At 38.1% G+C, this 22479-nt stretch overlaps 1 protein-coding gene across 8 annotated transcripts in view; it reads right to left on the bottom strand.

The window, feature by feature from the left end:
* The window catches only part of LOC120426541 (semaphorin-1A), a 308507-nt gene that overhangs the window by 36747 nt on the left and 249281 nt on the right, over positions 1-22479 (bottom strand). For all 8 annotated transcript variants that reach the window (XM_052707283.1, XM_052707282.1, XM_052707281.1 and 5 more), the window contains exons 6-12: positions 19443-19547; positions 16858-16946; positions 16639-16780; positions 6101-6222; positions 2428-2508; positions 1329-1474; positions 921-1003 (exon numbers count right to left, since the gene is read on the bottom strand). In XM_052707283.1, coding sequence (XP_052563243.1) covers positions 921-1003; positions 1329-1474; positions 2428-2508; positions 6101-6222; positions 16639-16780; positions 16858-16946; positions 19443-19547 — 768 coding nt within the window. The remainder of the gene's footprint in view (positions 1-920; positions 1004-1328; positions 1475-2427; positions 2509-6100; positions 6223-16638; positions 16781-16857; positions 16947-19442; positions 19548-22479) is intronic.

Raw genomic sequence — 22479 nt, forward strand, 5'->3', positions numbered from 1 at the left:
CCTATTCATATAAAAAAATTGATAAAGCACTTGTTTTATTAATCCAACTTGGCAGAGCCTCTTTGGTGACTGTTATGACTCGTGCTGAAAAACCCATTATTTTGCAGCCTGTTCCATAAATATCCGATCTTTTAAATACATTTTACGATGTATTTATATTCTAAATAAATTTGAGAAAAAAAAAATTATGTCCGCAAATTTTGAGTCTTTTTTAATTTTTGTTATTTTAAAGATTTATTTGATTTCAAATAATCATGTGTGATGTAATAGCCGGCCGCGCAAAAATGTTCATTATCGAAAACTAATAACTTTTCAAAAAATCATAAAAATATGGTGTCTTCGACACTAGCGTGAACAGGGTAGGGCAACATGGGGCAACTGCCCCACCATCCTCAGAAATTTGTTCTAAATTTGGACAAATGACGTATTTTTCAAAACGTCCTTATTATTGCCCCACCTTCCTCAAAGAGCTGGGCACGCTAGTGGTCTTCGAGAAAGTTTTTCTAAATCAAATGAAGGTTCTACATTCCAGAAATGGCAAGAATCGGATAACTATGGCGCCCTCCGCGCAAAATTGATCATTTTCGGAAGCTACTAACTTTTCTGCGAAAAAATCCTAAAAATGTGGTATCTTCGGGAAAGTTGTTCCAAATTTAATGAAGGTTCTACATCTGAAAAATGGTGAGAATTGGATAACTATTGCGCCCTCCACAGGTAATAAAGTAAAACAGTTGCTTTTCTTCATACATTTTGACGACTTCAAGCCTAGTGATGGGCCAATTTTTGATTTCAGGGGGTAGCCATGAAAAAGCCAAGATTTGGACCAACCTAATATCGAGCCAATAATCTCAAGAAGATATTTTCAAATGATTTCAAAATCTTCCTTGACTTCGACTAAGACGATAAAAGGGAAAACTCACCTGTACCGACGAAAATCACATCATACGTTTTTCCGCCCGGGGTTTTAATCTGCGAATCGACGGCGATGGCAGTGAACCGATAGCTGAAAAAAAAAAAATGAAACCAAAACAGGCAGAGGAAGGTAGGGATGCAAATTAGTAAATATTCACGCTCGGAAAGGTGCGAATCGTGCATAAATTATGCTGGTTCGGACTAAACGTGTCCATAGAAGAGTAATTTTTTTTTCTCTCGCAACGTCGCTTTGTGGCTAGGATTTTATTAATCTCACCTAATTAACACAGCCCTAAGCCACCTCCGGAGGGATCTAGGCCGCCTTGCGGAGGAGACTTAGGGTCGGATTAACTGCTTTGAAGGAAAAGACGAAAAAAAAAATACGAAAAAACCTCGTGGCTGTCGTGAACACTTACACCGTGCTGACGCGGGACAGGAGCGGCGAACCGAAAAATGTTGGCACATTTTCATCCATCAGTGAATGCGTCTTTTTGAAGTTGAGCGTCAGGTCGGGCAGCGTCCGGGAGTCGTTGTGGCACGAACCGGGCCGCGGATCGGGAACCTGTGGAATACGTGGGTTTTGGGTGGAAACGAGAGCAGAGAGTGGTTGGTGTTAATTTAAAAGGTTTTCAATTAGAGCAAATTTGTTTTCTTAACCGGAAACGGGTTTAATAAGGCAGAAGGAGTGAAGGATTTTGGATGAAATTAACTTATTAAAATGAACTTAACTAATGTTTGTTTTAGTGGGTTTTTTTCTCGTATGAACTGAAAATTGTATTGTTGAAACAAATTTCAAAATATAGTTCAGACTTGATTTTACAAATGCCTATTTTGGATAATAGGATCACATTTTTTTTAAATTGTCTGAATTTGGATTGTTGAGCTAGTGAGAAAAAAGGAAATTGTAAGCTGGAATACTCAGATTTCCATTATAAAATCCAGTTTATGTAATACTTTTATTTTGTTCCGTTGTAAAATCTTAAAGTAGAGCCTGGCTGATGATACTTGGAATTACTGTCAGTTAAAAAAAAAGCTTCAAAAGCCATCACTTCAATACTAATGGCTTAAACACCAAGAATTTCCAACAGAACTCATATGAATGAATTGCATTATATTCTTAGGCACCTCAAAAAGGGAAAATCTGATGCAAATAGAAAAAAAAGCGAACATGATCGTTAGTCATCCTGCCACTTTATTCATAACAGTTGTAAGCAAGGCTAGAGCTTGCTCATTTTTTAGAATGGGGCCAACAGCAAACGACGTAGCTCTGGTGAGGCAGTTCTTCAGTTTTCTGTAATGATGCTCCCTTTGATCATTTCTACTTCAAAAGCAATCTGCGAAGCAAACGCCTAAGCTCTTGGTGAAGCTTACAGAATCGAATGAAAAAAATAAAAAATAGCATGACGGGGTGGAGTTTGAGGGGGAAAGGGTGTCGAGGAGCATCGAGTTGAGCATCGAGCTACATAAAATATACAAATAAGTGAGAGCCGTATCATGACGGGGTGGAACACTTACCTTCGATGGGTTAACAGGTAGCCAATTAGAGTTTAATCCACTTTGCTCCTTGAAGTTGCCCTCGAACGTGTCGGCGATATCCTGCAAACGGGGTTTTCGGGAGACCAGGACCAGGTTGAAGGGAGCCAGGTGGAGCGTTGTCGAGTGGCGACCAGTTTCGGGGGTTGATTTTCGTTGATGAAAAATGGCAGAGTTTAACGAGATTAAAAGAACCATTAATATTAAGTGTAGCAGATTGATATTTTGGGGGTGGAACAGTAGGTGCTTGGTTTTTGATAAGATTTCTGTGGAACGTTTCCAGCGATTTCACCTGACAACTTAATATTATCACGAATTTAAATGAAATATGCGGTAAAAAAAAACGGATAAACTCTATTTGGGATTTCCAAGAGGAAACCAAATATGATTATTTAAAAACGTGAAATTTAATTAGTCTTCGAATTGGAACATGGCTGCAAATATCCAATTTACCGATGCTTTTAGCATTGTGGTTTGGTTCGATTTCGGCACGAATTCATTTGAAAATGGGCCCCAGGATGGCTTCATACACATACACACAACACAAGCTGCTGGTTGTTAGCAGTTTATTCGCCTAACGATGCAGCAGAGTGACCAGTGATGAATTTTATGGTTTAAATCCACTTAATAAATTTATATATAAATTCACAGCAAAAAATCCATTGAATCAATTCTCTACCAAATCGACCAACTTTATGCATTTTATTTTTATCAAATTTGGCCTAAGAGCAGTTCCATGTCAAATAGGGAATCGGTTGTACCAGCCCCTCTCCAATATCAATGAAACTTTGAAGACATGTTATCCTGCGCTTATATAAGCCATTTTTGTGTATATGGAGCCAGTTGCACTCGATTATGACATTTGGGCAGCGCGGGAGTGTTTTTTGTATGTCGTTCATTTTTTTTGTCTATTTTTTGGCAATTTTTATGTATGAGATTTGGTGGTGCTGTAGGCATTTTTTTAAGGAAAAAAAGTGTTTTTTGGAAAACAAATTCCAAAACAAAATTGATTTCTGGTTTCAATTTTAATTCGATTGATTCGAACAACCGAAAAGAAATTAACCTTTTTGTATATAAATGCATCATTTTCAACTTATAGCCATACTGTCAATGTGGAACCAATTTAATGTTCGTCAAAATTAGCGAGTATTATCCATAATTAAAAATTATTTTTTATGGCATGACTGGAAATTTGGTTGCTTTTGAAGAGCTGATGTTTAAGGCAAAAAAAGTCCAGCTCCACTGTCAATTTCTGATAATAATTAGGGCTAGTCATTTTTCACGACCAAAAAAATTAAATTTCGCCGCATGCCAATTATAAAACATTGGAATTTCACGGCAATTTCACGGTACCCTATAATCTGCCTAAAATAAACGAAAAAACGTGTTATTTTTTAAATGTTGTGTAAAGGAAAGTCTATGAAAAAATGATTTTGCTGGGGCCGATTTAAAAAAAAATGGCTAGCTTTGGCCTACACGCCAGTGATGTTGAAAGTAAACGCTTTAGTGACCAAAGTACCTCAAAAATTGAGATTTAAAAAAAAATCTTTCTTTGCGGGTTGAAAAAAGAAGTTGACTTTATAGTTGCCGGCCACCATTGCTAGTACCAACCACTAGTGTCTTCCTTTTATCTTCAAGGACTTCGCCACCCTGGGCTCCTAAATGTATGAAAGTATGGCACGGAGCGACGGCGCCGAAGACCCATATTTACACAAATAATTTTAGAGCGCCCGCCGCGGGATTCGAACCGGTGACCTCTGGATTGTGAGTCCAGTGCGCGGTCCGATTGATCCACACGGGCGGTTTGCGGGTTGAATCCTATTTAAAATTCAAATGCAAATGCCTGCTACGTTCAATCAAGCTCATATTCGTGATTTGGGCTCAGTATGCTCCCCGGAACAAACCCCTGAATGGTCGCCAAAAAGTCATTTTTGTTACACTCTACCAGCCCAGTTACCGAATTCTGCTTGATAGCTGAGCTGAACAAAAAATAACTAGGGGACCATCGATGCATAATTCTACTTAATAAAATATAAAAATGTAAGTTACTCAAACTTGTACACAGATCTAGCTTTTTAAGTTTGTTTTAATTGTTACTTGAAATTTTGAAATTTAAAAATATGTTTTGCTACACTTGATTTTTGCATCCACTGACCCCTTGGTAAGTTTGGTTTGTTTATGTTTTTCGACGTTTGTCTGCTTTTCAAGGGAGCTAAAACCCAGTTATCGAGCACCCACGACTAGTTACCGAAAAAGTACAGTATCTGCATCTACTACTCAATCTACTCAAAAAATAGTTCTAAATGTACCATTCTTTTTTACATCTTCTTCCAAAATGACAGTTAAAAATCTTGTGGAGTGTTTGAACAATAAAAAGAGATAAAATTATTGAGGGGTCATTTAACTAAAGATTATTTCGAAATACGCGGCATTTCACGGTATTTACCAAACTTCACGGCCAAGGCCAAATTTCACGGATTACGCGGCTTCCGCGAAATCGCGAAAAATCACTAGCCCTACTGATAATTTTCGATCATAGACTAGGTATAATAAGGCCGTTGCAAATATTTTTCTAAGTTTGTGTCTCCCCCTTCTTAAAAAAAAAACAGCCCGAAAAATAGGGGGCAAAAAAATGTATTCAAAAAACTTGCAAAAATCCAAAATATCAATAATTTTTTCTAGTGAAATCAGCTAAAAATAATTTAAAATGCATTTTTTGTGTGTATAATCATTTTTAACATGTTTGAGTTTTAGTAAATTTTTGATGTACAGTACCACGAAAAGTTAAAAAAAAATGTTTTCAATAAACGTTAGATTTTTTTTTTTTGAAAACAAATGATTGCAAACCGACTGTACTGCTTTACAGTACCATTCCGTTTTTGGCAGCAAAATATTTTCAAACATTTCTGCCAAAAATCAACGTCATTTTTTAAATTGTTCATTATTGTGTGAAGTTTTAGATTGGTTTTCGATCAACAATTTAAAAGAAAAATGAAGTATGTCCCATTTATCAGTCATTTTTGACGGGATGGCACTGTATCTTGCATTTTCCATGCCTTTTTCATAAAAAATGTTCAAATTCTGGCTTTTTTTATATTTATGAATATTTTGCCTGTATTTGCTGTTATGAAAACCGATAATTTAATTGATTTTTTCTTGAAATGAGTAAAAAAATACATAGAAATGTACTTGTTACCAAATGAGCATTCCTTTCCAAATGAAGCTTTTGCTAGAACATTGTTTCCATTTCAAAATTTTGCAAAATTTGGTCATTCTACTCCCCCTCTCCCCCCCCCCCCCCAGCCTTCCTCTCAAATATATATATAATTTGTCGAGAGTGTCGAGGAATTCGAGCTGGTTGGTGTGAAATTTGTTGGTCAAAATTGGCCAGTCCGGAATAAATTCGAAACAGCTTCCACAGCGCGCTCGTACACTCCTCATCAACGCGTAAAACATTCCACGGAAATGCGAACCTTATTTGTCGTTTTTGGAAAATTGAAAGGGAAGGGAGCTGGGGGGAGGTTTGTGGCCACCCAAAAGGGGGTTAGGTGGGTCAAATGTGGTTCGGGGAAATCGAGTGAAATGTGCTGACTATGGTGGGCTTCCCAACCCCCAGCAGTGTATATGTGTAGATATAAAATTAAGTCAGGTTTACCTGTAACGAGAATGCACATATCGCCGAGCCCGCAATTGCATTGGTTGACGTTGTGAACACGGCGTAGATTAGCTTGGCGTTTCCGTTGCCATATCGACCCTCGACCAGCGTGCTCGCCGATTCTGCGGAAGAGAAAATGGAAAATTGTTGTTTGAGTTAGTGGGAATTTTGCACGAAAATTAAACTGTTAAAACCTTGATTCCCCATCGAAATCAACCAACAGCTGCTCTTTCAAACTGTGGAACATTACCGTAATACAGTTTTTAAAGATTTTCCATTTAAACTCAAATCACCGTAAAAAGAAAAGGCAGCAGCATGTTGCAGGTGTGCTTCCTAACAGAGCGATAGCGTGTTTTTCATTTTTAAATTTTTAATTTCAACTTTTTGAATAAAAAAGAGCGAGTCGTCGTCGTTGGAGGAAGAAAAAAGAAAAAAATAAATAGCTGCTGGGAATGAGCAACTATAAAACTCGGTATACTTCTTCAGTGTGGCGAAAAGTTCTCTCGGAGAAGGTGGCAAAAATGGGACATACAATCTTTAACAGGAAAAGGCAATACTGACGATTGCGGGAGAAAGAAGAAAAAAAGGCAAGACGGTGCTAGCGACAGAACTTGATGGGAAAAATTGAATCAACAGCAGTTTGAAAAATAGTTAGAAAGCGACAACAAGAAAGAAAGTCGATTTCGCCAGGCAGGCGGATGTCGCATGGTGGGGGATACAGTTTTGAAAAATGAACAATGAAAACAGAATTTTAAGTCTAAATTTATGCTAAAAAAAAAATGTGCTATAGATTTAGCAAGGATAGTTTAAGAAAAATTCTTGTAGTTATTTTAACTTGATTTACAAACTGAAATTACTTTTAAACCGACTCTCATAGAATTCATAAAAAAAATTACAGCAGGTTATTCGTCTCAAACTAAAATTTGCATATTTTGTACCGGAATTTAAAAACAAATTAAATCTGTTATGAATTTTCTGTTTTTTAAACGTCACTCATTTAGTTTTAATTTTTCACCTGACGATATCTTGGCAATTATTTGTTTGATTATCAATGTTAAAAATGAAGCTGTTGTAAAGTAGTCTATACTGTTCAAACAAATGTTTCATTTTAAAATCACAATTTTGCAGGATTATTTGTACCAATCGCTTCGCTTGGAGACGGTGATTTCAGCGGATTGCATACTGGATTTCGTCATGTTTCTGCAATGATTATCCAAGTCCAAGTTGTCTAGTAACTGATAATTGGGAGATGAACTAATTTCACTTCATCCAGATTCTCATCACCATGACAGCTGTCTACTGCCGGCCGCTCCCATCTCACAGAACACCAGGGGCAAGGGGAGGGGAAAACGGGAAATGTAGGTTTTCGACTTTTTAAACAGAAAAATCTCCACGGTATCCTATGTTTGTTTTGCTTGGAGTTGGACGGTCTTTGGAAAGGCGAATGGTCTAAGGAGCCAGTGGTAACCACCGTTTTGCATTTTTGTTCGAATTCTTCGTTTGTCCTCAATTCTTATGGGAAAACTTTAAATTTTTCGTGAAGTCATGATTTTGGTTCATAGCTATACAGTCCAGACTCGATTAAAGCCTTGGCAAAATTTTACTTCGGATAATTGAATCACGAAATTTATTTTCTTGTCTTACTTTTTATTGATGAGCAGTATACTAGGGGAAATTCTCGTATGTTTGGCAGGTTAAGCACTCGCTCCTAACTCCATCCAATTTGCTGATTTTCACTATTTAAACAACTAATTTTGCAAAACTTTTGCTTGCTCACTTCTTATTGAGCTATTTATCACTTGATTTTAGTTGAAAACGCTTTTAATTAGCTTAAATTGAATGTCAAAATTCTGACCTGCCAACATTAGAGGCACGCTGGAATTAGATGCTGTTCCCCTATAGTGATTTAAAAATTTTAAATCCAAGATGGCAGCCAAAATGGCGGTGACAAGCAATTTTTTTATTTATTAATTTAAGCAACCATTAAATTTAAATAAAATGGGGTCGCAAAACTTGAATTTGATGTTAAAATATGAGAAAATAAAAAAAAACGAAAAAAAAATGTTCATGATTCGATTATCCGAATTCCCATACAAACCTTCGGATATTCGAACTTCGGATAATCGAAACTTCAGATAATCGAGGCTTCGGATAATCGAGTCGGGACTACATTAGGATTATTGTGTTGACTTTTTTGAATTTAAAGACAAGGAACAAAAAGTTAAAAATATATAGAATATATAATAGGGTGGGTCATTTTTTTTGAAAGTGCTCGGATCCGGCTGAAATAAGGTCCATCTTGTAGAGGGTACCCATAGGGACTCTCACACCTAATTTGAGCTCATTTGGTGGAAAACTGGCTTGTCGCTCGGGGGTTAAAGTTTACATGGAAATTATTATGGGAAATGAGTGATTTTACTTCAAACGCTCCTACAAGCTAAGCGACAAACTTTAACCCACACTTACACTAGGTAGCCGTGTCGGGGGTGGTCCAAGGAACATTTTTCTCTAAGGGTTCATGGTCATCCGTTCAACCCTGAGCTTGCGCAAAGCCGAAACATCCGGCGACGCCGGAATTCTTCAAAATCTCAGTTTAAACGGTCAACGCATGCTACAAACTATGACAGAATCATCGTTTGAATGAATGGAAAACGCGACGCCAAACGTCAACTCACTGTTTGGAAGCTTATGTGAGGGTTTGCGCTTTTCCAACAAAGTGTTTTTTTTTTTTCTTGAAACATTAAAATGGGTTTCAATAGCTAATTTGAAAATAAACATGGCCTCCGGACCCGAGTTCATCGTTGAGCGGGTCGTTGTAAATAGAAATCGGTGCTAAAAGGTCCAGTTTCGGATCAAGTGGAAGGGTTGCGAGTCTTCCGGAAACACCTGGGAACCGCAGGAAAATTTAAACTGCTAGGATCTTCTGGAGAAATTTGCAAGCGAGGAGGGCGAGAAGCGGGTCAGCCGCGACAAGCGAACATGGATCAGGTCGAAGAAGATGGGGGGGCCTCCGGTGATTCCGGCCAAACAAACAAAGGCCAAAAACAGATGCGAAAAGGACACGTGGCGGAGAAGTTGGAAGGAGTGCCCGAAGAGGACAGTGACGAGGTGGAACTGGTCCAGTCCAGGATGGTCCGCCTGCACGTTCCGGAGCTTTGATTTCTACGAGAGCCATATTATCAACGCGGCCGAGATAAGCGTGCAGTAGAATTTCAAGTGATACAAAGATGAAGATATTTATAAAATAACTTTTATTGGTAAAAAAAAAAAAAAAAAAAAAAAAAAAAAGCTATACTTTCTTAGTATGTTTCTTATAAATAGAAATATTATCCTGATAAACCGATGCTACCGTTTCAATAAGGTCAATTAAACCATGTCCTGTCCATCCCGATGGCTCTTCCGGTGAACATCTCACCGACGATGCCGCTCGACTTGCCAGACGAACCCCAAGTCGGCTATTCTGCTGGCCCTGAGCAATCACTTCCCTCCACGAATTCCAACCGTAACTACCTCTACATGTCCTGCCATCCCGATGACTACTCCGGTGAACCCCTCGCCGTCGATTCCGCTGGCCATGTGTGACAATTAACTGTTTCCGTCCACGATGTCCTACGACATAAAGAGTTTTTTTTATTTAATTATGTTTCACACCTTAATTCGAATAATTCGCTCTAGAAATAAGCATGAAAAAGTTATGAATAACAAATACAACAAGTAAAAACAATTATGAATCTTTTTTTTGCTTCCAAACAGTGAGTTGACGTTTGGCGTCGCGTTTTCCATTCATTCAAACCATGGCTTTCTACCTAAGGTACTCGCGATTGAGTATGTAGTAGTGCGGTTGTCAAAATCGTTATCTCTTATGGTACGTTCGTTTGAAGAGCCGGTGCGGCACTGAGTGCCACACTCGTCAGTGCCAGGTTTGGTTCAATCGAACGTCATTTGTCAGGGCGCGTGGAACTCGCATGAAACTGAAAAAATATCGAGTGCGGCACTAGAGTTTCAGTTCCAAGATGGCGGCGAAACTCGTGCGGAACTAGCGCGAGTTTCTTCAAAGAAACACTTTGACAGCTCTGAGTGCGGCACTCAGTGTGGAACTAGCCATCAAACGAACGTACCATTACTCTCTCACTCCACTGACACTGACATTGTTTATGTTTTGGTTTTTCTGGCACGGTCCATTGTTCGTTTGTTATTGTTTTGGTTTTAGTGGCACGGAGTCATGCACTCACACTAATGCAAAGCAAGATCGCGAGTACCTATACTATGATATACAGCCTTGCATTCAAACGATGCTTCTGTCATAGTTTGTAGCATGCGTTGACCGTTTAAACTGAGATTTTGAAGAATTCCGGCGTCGCCGGATGTTTCGGCTTTGCGCAAGCTCAGGGTTGAACGGATGACCATGAACCCTTAGAGAAAAATGTTCCTTGGACCACCCCCGACACGGCTACCTAGTGTAAGTGTGGGTTAAAGTTTGTCGCTTAGCTTGTAGGAGCGTTTGAAGTAAAATCACTCATTTCCCATAGTAATTTCCATGTAAACTTTAACCCCCGAGCGACAAGCCAGTTTTCAACCAAATGAGCTCAAATTTGGTATCAGAGTCCCTATGGGTACCCTCTACAAGATGGACCTTATTTCAGCCGGATCCGAGCACTTTCGGAAAAAATTCGTAATTCGTAATTAAAAGACGCAACTTTTAGTACCCAGACATGTATAGGTCATCGCTGAAATTTTGAAGTTATCGCAGTTTTAGTAAAAAAAGTGGATTTTTTGCCAATTTCGTCATTCTCCGGTTTTTGCGCGCGGCGCGTCAAAAAACACGGATTTTATTTTCAAAAAATCATATCTCGGAATCCTGTTAATGAACTCCTCCCATTTTTTAGTATGTTATGTAAAAATGTCCGGGGAATCCGATAAAAATATTTCCAGACATAGGCTCTTTGGTCCAGATATCGTCAAAACGGCATTTTAAAGTTTCATACGCCCTTTTCATATGTTAGGCTAGATTTTTGAAACTTCTTACTATTTTTCTTTGAAAGGCCAACTTATCACCTTTCATTTGCGTATAAGACAATTGAAATCGGTTAAAATGGCGAGGTGTTATGATTTTTTGAAAAAAGTGGCTTTTGCGAAAATCGACGAAATTGGCCATTTTTTAGAAAACCCTAACACGGCGTAGGTCACCCTAATGGCCAAACAAAAAAATACGAGTCTAATTATTTCGGCCAGGGAACCCCCAGAAAATTTTTGAGCCCGATCCGAGCACTTTTGTTTTTTTCCATGCTGTTTTCGTGGGGAATTGCTGATCTATTATCGTTATCGTATAAAATATTTTTCTTCATTTTATCATGTTTTCAGGTAGTTAGTTTAAAAAATAATGTAAATAATAAAAAGTGAAAAAATCTTTCTTTGAACCACCCTCTACCCTCACACAGTGGGGTCGCCACAGCCATGTCCTCGACATTTCCTCCGCGTGGGAGGTTTGTCTCGTGACGCCACGTGATTGCCAATCGTCGCGGCGCAATCGTCGGCACCGCGGGGAAAATATGTTCGAAACAAGTTGAGCTTTTTTCCTCGTATGTTCACCACCGCAACAACTCGCGAGGGAGAAAGAAAGTGAGTTTTCGAAGCGTTGGCAGTTTTTTCGATTGAGTAAATTTCGTCATTTTGTTTCGTTCTTAATGTGGGTCGTTTCTTTTTTGTTGTTGTTGTTGTTTGTTTGCTGGATGATAACTTTGAGATTAGCTTCCGTCGATGGTTTGCCGGCGTCAGCAGAGTTTGGGCTCAATCATAAAATCGTACAAGTTAGGAGGATTGCTATTATAATCTAATGGGAAATCTGCCCGGATGAAAGTGACCTTCCCAACACTTGTTGCTGGCCACGTTCCAGCTCACGTTCTGGGCTTATCTCGTGATGGTGCAAAACTCCTTACCGAAAGGACACTCAAATTTGAGCTCAAACAGGAACGAACGTCGTCGTCGTCGTTGGCCGGGGTGACAACGAGATTATGAATTCATGTACGTGCCATGAAGTGCATCTTTTAGCCATATCTCCCCCTGCCTGGAACCCCCTCCGGAATCTCTCTCCGAGGGCAGTCCAAACTGCTGCCATTTGCCGAGTAATTTCCTGTCAAGTCAACACCTTAAACTCGCTCCTTGTTCGTTCGTCCTCGCAAATGACAGAGGTCGTCCCTTTTCTCTTTCTCTCCGGCCGGATGTCCTTATCTCAGCAGAAAGTGTCATGCAGTTTGCAATTTCACGCAGCTGACGATGACGATGCGACAGCAGCAGTGTCGAGTCGAGGCAAGTTTTACATCTAATCATGCTAATAAAATAAAATATTTTAGTCATGCAAATGGTTTGCCAAGCAGCGGGGCGTTGGAGGTTCGCGTGCCGCAAAACTGGCCACTAAACTGTTGCCGCTGCCCGGCGGTGGCGGTGCTCTAATGTAGTCAATTGTGAATTCAGCAAGCTCCGCAATGCAACACTGTTGAGCGTTTGTGGTAGTAGGTAACAGGGTGTCAGGGTGCCATAATTTCTGCCACCTTTTACACAAGGTAGGTTGATTTCGATGATACAGGTTGGGAACACTGGAGGCGCACTGTGGCTTGAGTTCTTTAAAGTCGGAAATGATAAATTGTGATTTTTTGGGTCGGTCAGGTTTGCAAAACTATTTCGAGGTGTCGTTAACTGGGCCAAACTGGAACTACATTCTGAACAGAGACAGCATAACTTGTTATCAAACTATTATTCATGGATCGATTCCACAAGAAAATTTAATAACAGTTTCTGGCATAATTGCCGATTTGATCTCTGTTATTTCCACCTGCCCGAGAATAAAATAAAAATCATGACATTTCTGTAGTATTTTTTAAAAGGTACAATAAACCATTTTTGCTGTTTTGACTAAAATACACCCAAAAAGCAAAAAATAAAATATAACTGGTTTATTGAACCTTTTCAAAAGTTAAACTTCAGATTTTTTTTTGTCAAAAATAAGTCGATCACATTTTTTGAGGATTTTTTGAGATTTTATTGTTCAATCAAAGTAGGCGTCTTGGGAGTCCAATACCTATGTCTCAAAATATTTGAGCGAAAAAATAACAAAAAAACACGTACAGTCAAACCTCGCCTATGCAACTCATACGGGGGTTTCTTATGCGAAACACGCATATGGGAGACATGGGCTATATTTTTATAAAAAATCATCATAAGGGTAAGCGGTTGATAATTTTCAAAGAAAATTGGGTTTTTCGAATTTCTGCACTAAAATGAATCAGCATAATGCCGATTGTTCTCTTCATGAAGACACAGAAGGAATTTTTGATCTAAATCAAATGCGTTTCGAAATTTATATAATTTTGTGAAGCAATCGTTGACTTCGTGTTTGACAATCAAGATTTTCATGACTATACAAGGAAGAGGAAAAAAGTTACCAAAAAGTATCAACACGTGCAGGGTAATATTCTAAACAATTTGTAGAAGGAATTTTGTGAAAATTTTGAAAACGAAGCAAAATTTAAATCATCTAACGAAAAATCATGGCAATGATGGAAGTCGTCACCTTAACTATACACATTTATAGTGTTTTGGAATCGTTTTGAAGTCAGCTATAAAGCTACACCAAATTTACATAGTTTACGATGTTCTAGTTCATCCGAAACTTCCTCAAATTAAGGCTTATGCGTTCAACGCCGTACAAGTATGAGGTAGGCGATTTTCGACATAGGGTTCATCCCAGGTCAACTGGGTACACTTTTGGACTCGACCTTCACCGATTTGGACCAAACATGGAGGGAACGTTCATCTATTGATAGTTAACAAAAATCCCAAGTTTGGTGCTGATTGGCCCTTCCTCTATTTTTGGCACCTCCCTCTTTCTTGACGATCTTCGAAAAAAACTTTTTTTATTTCTTTTAATCATAACTTTGCAACTATTTGAGCAAAAGACTTTCTACAGGTTGCATTTTATAGAAAATTGTCCAAGGAATTCTTTAAAATATTACATTTTAACGTTTTAAGTAATAAAATTCAGTTTTGACCAATTCCTTATATTTTTTTTTTATTTATTTTTTTTTTCCAAAAGTGTACCCAGTTGACCTGGGATGACCCATAGAGTTCATGCTCGCGTAGCTTCATGGTGTCTCGGGGACTAGGGATTTGATATGCTGAGATGTTCTAGGTTATCCAAAGATACTATATTGTTACTGTTAAGATTTTTCAACTTGTCAAAGCCGTAACAAGACAGAGGTCGATGGTTTTTTGACCTCAGATCAATTCCGGACAGCCTCAAGGAGGTTCAGGGACTAGTCTACCGATATGTGTTGATGTTCTTGGTCTTCTGGAGAGTCCCGGGAGCTACGACCGATGGTTCTACCGCCGTAACAAGACAGAGGGCGGATTTTACGGATTTTTTTTTAGATCATATCCGACAGCCACAAGTTCATAGTTGGGATTCAGGATTGATTTTGAAATTTGTACATTTTCTTCACTACAGAACCCTCCTTTTCTAATTAAGCCCAATCCACTGAACCGGAAAATCAACAAAACTACTTCTTCCTTTTTCCCAAACTAGCAAAATTCCACCGCGAGGCGGCTCACCAAACAATGCCAATTTGGCGGGGGCTTAATTGCGGCGATGAATTAGCTCCGCTTAAATCGTCATACACGCTTATGAAACTTTGTTGCGTAATCCCGGTGCCGCCGCCGCCGAAACAGCGCAAATTTATTCTTTCGGCAGACAAATTAAGATAAACTTGGGGATTTAATGAGATCCGCACGTTCGTCCTTATTCCCTTAGTCTATCCAGCGGCGAGAGAGATAGAGAGTGACTGCGTGACTGCACTGAAGGATGTCGAAGGATTCGCACGAAAGCAAAAGTTCTGCGCTCGGGAGCCTTCAATTTGGCACTGCTGCTGCTGCTGCTTCTTCTTTGGAAAATTATCTCTTCACCCTCCGCCGCCGCTATCATATGGGGAGGCTCAGTCACCATTAAACTCCGGGGACCTGTACCGGTGCTGGTTGTGCAGAAGATAACTTATCGCCTAAAAGGGAAAACTCCAACGTTCTGTAGCTTCCGTTTCGGTGGCGTTGCGGTAAGGAGTTGTGTAAGGGTTGCCAGAATATTTGAAAATTTTCTTGTTATTAGACGATTTTTAGTTGAGCCGATATTTAGATGAGCCCATTTAAGATTTTTAGTATTTTAGTATTTTAGTATTTTAGTATTTTAGTATTTTAGTATTTTAGTATTTTAGTATTTTAGTATTTCAGTATTTTAGTATTTTAGTATTTTAGTATTTTAGTATTTTAGTATTTTAGTATTTTAGTATTTTAGTATTTTAGTATTTTAGTATTTTAGTATTTTAGTATTTTAGTGTTTTAGTATTTTAGTATTTTAGTATTTTAGTATTTTAGTATTTTAGTATTTTAGTATTTTAGTATTTTAGTATTTTAGTATTTTAGTATTTTAGTATTTTAGTATTTTAGTATTTTAGTATTTAAGTATTTAAGTATTTTAGTATTTTAGTATTTTAGTATTTTAGTATTTTAGTATTTTAGTATTTTAGTATTTTAGTATTTTAGTATTTTAGTATTTTAGTATTTAAGTATTTTAGTATTTTAGTATTTAAGTATTTTAGTATTTTAGTATTTTAGTATTTTAGTATTTTAGTATTTTAGTATTTTAGTATTTTAGTATTTTAGTATTTTAGTATTTTAGTATTTTAGTATTTTAGTATTTTAGTATTTTAGTATTTTAGTATTTTAGTATTTTAGTATTTTAGTATTTTAGTATTTTAGTATTTTAGTATTTTAGTATTTTAGTATTTTAGTATTTTAGTATTTTAGTATTTTAGTATTTTAGTATTTTAGTATTTTAGTATTTTAGTATTTTAGTATTTTAGTATTTTAGTATTTTAGTATTTTAGTATTTTAGTATTTTAGTATTTTAGTATTTTAGTATTTTAGTATTTTAGTATTTTAGTATTTTAGTATTTTAGTATTTTAGTATTTTAGTATTTTAGTATTTTAGTATTTTAGTATTTTAGTATTTAAGTATTTTAGTATTTTAGTATTTTAGTATTTTAGTATTTTAGTATTTTAGTATTTTAGTATTTTAGAATAAAGTATTTTCTGTGATGTTGTATTTTTGTTTGTTAGTATATTTTTTGTAGTTTTGAATGAACTCTTCAGATGATCTGGCAACCTTGTCGTATCTCTCCGTTAACGGAAGCACATGAATTTAATTTCGGAGCGGAAATTCTTTGGCGCTTGTCGAAAACGACGACGACGACGACGAGTGCTTTTAAGAAACATATTTTCCACATGACAGTTTGCACAAGTATTTCAATACCGTGTATTGAGCTTGAGAACCAGCTTTTAATTAGACTTTCTTCGGTTGGTTGGATTTCGGCACGGCATTTAGGCGCCTACTGGGATGAACTTGTTCTAAGAGCAACAGAGCAATTTTCGAGGAACTGAATATTTCAGCATGTAGGGAGTTGGTACTAGGTTTAGCTCAATTATTTAGTACTCACGTATTTCGTCAAAGTAGAACGGAAAATCCCCCGGCATCGAGCAGTTTAGCCGGGACTTGAGGTAGGTGGTCCAGCGATTCTTGAACCGGTGGGGTCCTCCCTTGTCCCATTTGCACACCCGTGCAACTCGACTGAAGACGGCCTGGATTTAGGAAAGAAGAAGAAGAAGAAACAGGTAGGTTAATAACAGCATCTTAAGAGGAGGCATCATTTCCTTACCTTGCCACAGTTGATAAACTCGACGGCCGTCTCGCGGAAGAAAAAGTAGACAAAGTCGCCTTGCGTGAACGATCCGACGAAATTGGGCGCTGAAATATTTATGAAAATGCGTGATAAATGGTCAATTTACACCTGCACAGCGTGCCTAGGACGGCCATTAATTATTCATTTATTTGTCGATTATTGTTACATAAATGGAGCGGGGTGGAGGGAGAGCGTCAAAACGAAAGAGTGTCAACGATAATTAAAGTGGATTAGGTTTCGATAATTGGGAGGGGAGGAGAGAATTTTTCTATGCTTGTTCTATGTTGACCGACGACTGCAATATGTTAATTTTACCCACGGGAACCATTTACAGCTTAATTAAAAAGATTGATTAAAATATCCACTGTAAATTTGAGAGCGTTCATTGTGTTGCTGTGTTTTTTTTATGTTCGGCAAACTCGATACACGCTAATTCAAACGTGTGGCTGTCCACACCACTGCCAATTAATTGCATAACCTGTGGACAGAAATAAAGGGCGTCACTCTCATCGCTAATTAGTTGAATGAAAAGTGTTGACGTGACGTGGTTATTTAAAATATGATTGATGAAAATATGACGCGATATTATTTCTACATTTATATGAACATCAAAATTAATAATCAATTTTATCATGTCACAATCCATATTTCAGAATCCCGTTAATGAATAGTAATCATTTTTCGATATGTTACGTAAAACATTCTGAAAAATCATTTCAGCTCGAGACCTTCGAATTAGCAAACAAAGATTTCATTTGATCTGTAAGTGTATTCAGCAAAGTTTCAAACATGTCTTAATATTCGTTAGTGAAAGCACAACTTTTTTTTTTAAATATGGCGAGTAAAACTTGATTTAGCCATTCCACAGATATAATTAAAAAAAAATGTGGTATTTACGAAAATTATCAATAGGTGCAATTTTTGGACCACCTGTTTCGGATTGATTTTTTTTGACATTTTGGGACCACAGATTGAAAAGTATCAGCATGTATGTAGCATGTCAAAGTTTTTTTGTTACCTTTTGTTTTAAAATTTTGGATATATAGTAGGGTGTTTCAACCAAAACAAAAAGTTCTCAGATCACGGCAAACCGAGGTTCCCCTTGTAGAGGATACCCATAGGGACTCTCATGCCAAATATCAACCCATTTGGTTGAGAACTGGCCTGTCCCCAGCGAGTTGAAATTTTCATGGAAATTACTATGGGATTTTTGTGCTTTTCGTTCAATCGATCCTACAGGCCAGGGGACAACATTAATTCACTCGGAATAAAGACAGGTGTGTAGGGGATGGTCCAATGAACACATTCCAGAAGGAATTAGGGTTGACCTTTCTGTCCCCAAGGTGCGCATTGGATCGACGTCCGGTGTCTCCAGAATCAACAATTCACCCGTCAAAAGTATCGCATTTGCTTAGTATGCTATGACGGCTTTGTGTAAACCACGACGCCACATATCAGACGGCGACCACGTGGCAAAGCAGACGCTCATGTTTTGGCTTAGAAAAATTATTTAAAGTTATAAAATTATAATTATTGATGTTCCTGGCAGAATTTCAACTATTCTAATTAACATAAAATGATGATTTTGTGTTAATAATGCAATCGATGCCTCTCCACGTGTTCACATATTCGTTGTTGTTGACACTCAGAAACCTTATTTTTCTGTATGGTTTCCTACAATGGATATATCTCAGCAACCATTGACTCAATCTTTAATAATGTTGGATGTTTTCAACCTTTCGATTCAATTTCGAGTATAAGATTTTTGAAAATTTTACCGGGCTACAATTTTAAAATTTAAATTGCATTGATTTAAATGTGAGACTAGGTACTTGGAGAAATATGAGTTATTTTTCGGTTATAAAACATAATTCCATTCAGACCACGTAGGGGAACAGCATCTAATTCCAGTGTGCCTCTAATGTTGGCAGGTCAGAATTTTGACATTCAATTAAAGCTAATTAAAAGCGTTTTCAACTGAAATCGAGTGATAAATAGCTCAATAAGAAGTGAGCAAGCAAGTTTCTATCAAAAGTTTTGCAAAATTAGTTGTTTAAATAGTGAAAATCAGCAAATTGGATGGAGTTAGGAGCGAGAGCTAAACCTGCCAAACATACGAAAATTTCCCCTATTCGGATTTTAAGACCACTTTGAATTCGAACGTCTGTTTTGCACTGTTTAAAAATCTAGCCCATTTTTTTTTTAATTTGAACAATCATAAATTGTAACAGTAATTACTGTAGATAGCGTCTGGATTCTATAGCTACAAATTTACCGCAAGACTGTGCTGCCGCCCAAGACTCTGTGCCCCGAGGAAGACAATTATCAAAATATCGCGTGATGCCATTAGTTACAGGACATGACATGGTGCGTTTTTTTCTTTCTTTCTTTTTTCTCGTGCCACACTAAATTATGACAACGTCGGCAGGTCTGCCACCGACAGGCCAAAATCACCTTCTGGAAGGCTCAACAAGGTCTTAATAGGAAAACAGAAACAGGACTAGCAGGAGGGGGAGTGCCAAAATGTAAAACGTAAACATAAATTAGTGATATTTTATTACCGTTCAGGCTCAAACTGTCGTACTGCTCGGTCTGCAGCGGTTCCCGGTAGATAATTGGGTCAAGACCGCTGAAGTCAGCCACCGTGCCGGAGTAGAGTTCGTTATCTGAAAGTAGGAAGGTAGGAAAGAGAGACAATAATGAGAGCCACGGCAATAAGTAAAAACGATGGTGCTCGGGGAAAGGCGATGAAAATGGGATTTTCCTTCATTTGAGGAAAAAAGAGGGTTCCCGAAAGTTGCTGTTTGCTTTTCGTTCGTTCTATGATTGCCGCGGCTTAGCTTTTGGTGCACACCTTTAAAGGAAAAGCTGTTCGGTTTGCGTGTGGAAAAGGTTTTCTTTTGCTTGCCAGAGCCAATTTATTCCAAAATCGATTTTGCACGTGATTTTTCCTTTCCAACAGGTCAGAACTGGCTGGTGGGGGCGAATCGCTTTAGAATTGTCGATTTTTCTTTGAGACTCAGATGGGCAAATAAATGAAAGGACTTTTATCGTCTAGGTGGATTAAAAATTTGTGATCTTGCTTTGAATAGATTTTCTCATAGTTGCATAGCTTTCCTTGTAGAATCTCACACTTGGATGATTTTGGGCAAGACTTGCGCCACCTGCTGCCAAAATCCTGAAACCATGTTTTTTTCCCGTACACATTTACGATTTTTCCCATATTTACCACAACAATGAAAAGCGATCCTAAACCTTAACCGATTTGGCTCAAAATTGACACAGTTACTTATTTTTGCCTATAGAATCGAGCCAGGGGGTACTTTTGAGATTTTATTTTTTTTATTTTTTTCTTGTCGCCCTAGTGTACATTCATGCGTCTCCACAAGATAACACTGACCTACAATAATTGACAAAAATCAATGCGCACGCTAAACTCGAGGGGAAGCATGAAGTTTGGGGTCCCCAGAAACACGTGCATTTTGAAATTTTCAAATATATTTAAACAGGGCAGTATGGTTTTTCTCCAAAGTTTGTATGGAGAATTTGCATATAAGCAAAAATGCAATATGTAGGAGTAGCGAACAGCACTAATTCTCCATACAAACTTTGGAGAAAAACCATACTGCCCTGTTTAAATATATTTGAAAATTTCAAAATGCACGTGTTTCTGGGGACCTCAAACTTCATACTTCCCTTCGAGTTGAGCCTGCGCAGAAATTTTGTTGGTCGGTGTAATTGATCAATTGAAACAGGAGATATTGCGTTTCCATCAAAGATAAAGTTGTCATTTTTGAAATCTTTTCTTGGATAAGGTTCAAATCTTAAGATAAATGAAGTGCGATTTTGAAACACGGTTTTCTCTGTTGATTACAGAAACAAGAGATCATTTATATTGATACTTCCTCCCTCGCACGTTATCTCTGTGTGGCTACAAGATTAAGTTGAAGGTTAAAAGAAACGTTTTTTTTCCATTCTCATCTCCTGTGCTGCGTGTTACCACCTCGGATCGCTTTGTACAGCAGAATAGAGCGATCCAACGTCCTGTCCTGTCCTCTCAGCACTTAGCGCTTGAGCCTGAGATGGACGACGGTTTTGTGCCTTTGTCAGTCATTCACCTGGAACGACGTTGCTGGTGATTCTGGCGGTAGATCTTTTTTCTCCCTTACTTTGTGGCCACGACCACCAACCGGCAGTAGCAGAAGCAGCCATCAGCAACGCCTACCTTCTAAAGTTGGCTCCCGTTGGAAGTCGGTTATATCATTAGGGTGATACGAAAATGTTAAATGTGTTCTTTTAAACATGCCTAAGTTAAAAACTTAAGGAAAATACATTCATTAGGTATGTGCAACTTGTCTGTAGCTCCAGATTCTACATTAGGTATAACCAAATAAACGGTTATGGCAAATTTTCCTACATCACCCTAACGAAGGTAGATGGAAAATGCTTCCGAAGCAGCAGCAACAGCAGCAAAAAAACATAGAAAATGGTTATCATCACTCTGCACTTTCGCTTTTCCCCGGCCGGTCGTGGTCGTGGTCGTTCATTAGTCCGGGGGACACACCACGATAAATGTGAAAGAATCTCGCCGGTTTTGTTTGGTGGAGAAGCCAAAGCAAAAAAAAAAAAAGTATAACGATCAAACCGGCAAGCCAAGTTAACGAACGGATTTGCCGGTCCACGGGGCGACGTCGTCACCGAAGCTGAAAGGATATCTTGTCATTTACAGATGAAATCCCCGCACTCTCTGGGATGAGCCCACCGAGCCATTGTTAAAATCAGAAGAAGAGAAATTAATACAATTATTAATACACACACACAACGAACCAACCAACAAACGAACGAAGAACCCCCCATTAAGGATGGGAGGTCATTGTTATTGGGTAATAATATCCCCTGGAGACAAAAGCACTCGAGAACCACAACAATATTGGGGAATAAATTTTGTTTCCAATCGGAATGAGATCCACTTAGGAAAAGGACATGTCGTTTCGACCGGCTGGAACCCACTCTATCGATTAGCAGCAAGGAGTAGCACGTGGGAGGAAAAAGTGGAAGAAAATCGTTTCTTGGTTAAGCAGTTTCTTGTGATTTCTCCAAACGAAAATCGTTGTTTGCCACACTACCTATTGGAGAGAGTGGGAAAAAGTTATTCTCCTCTTTTTTTTCTTCATTTCCCATTTCATTTCTTCCCAGCAAAGTGAAGAGTGAAATTGTATTCTATTCCTTCAATCGCTTTTAAAAACTTTTCTCATTTTTAAATCACAGTTCTAGATAAAATCATTTTTAAATCACAGTTCTAGATAGAATCTAAAAGAGAAACGATCACCAGTTGTGTTGGTCCGAGTCGGGATTTGAACCCCGATCTACCGCTTACGAGGCGGAAGCGTTACCACTAAGCTACGTGGCTCGGTCAGGGTTAGTTTTTATTGTTAAACAATGTTTTAAAAAGTTGTATAGTAGACAATTACAAAAATTTGGATATACAGTCCAGACTCGATTATCCGAAGGTTTGTATGGGACTTCGGATCAACTAAAATAGTATTTTATGCAACGAGGTTCACCGAGTTGGATAAATACGACGAGTGCTGAAAAAAT

The sequence above is a fragment of the Culex pipiens genome, chromosome 2 (assembly GCF_016801865.2).
Source record: "Culex pipiens pallens isolate TS chromosome 2, TS_CPP_V2, whole genome shotgun sequence".
NCBI lineage: Eukaryota > Metazoa > Arthropoda > Insecta > Diptera > Culicidae > Culex > Culex pipiens.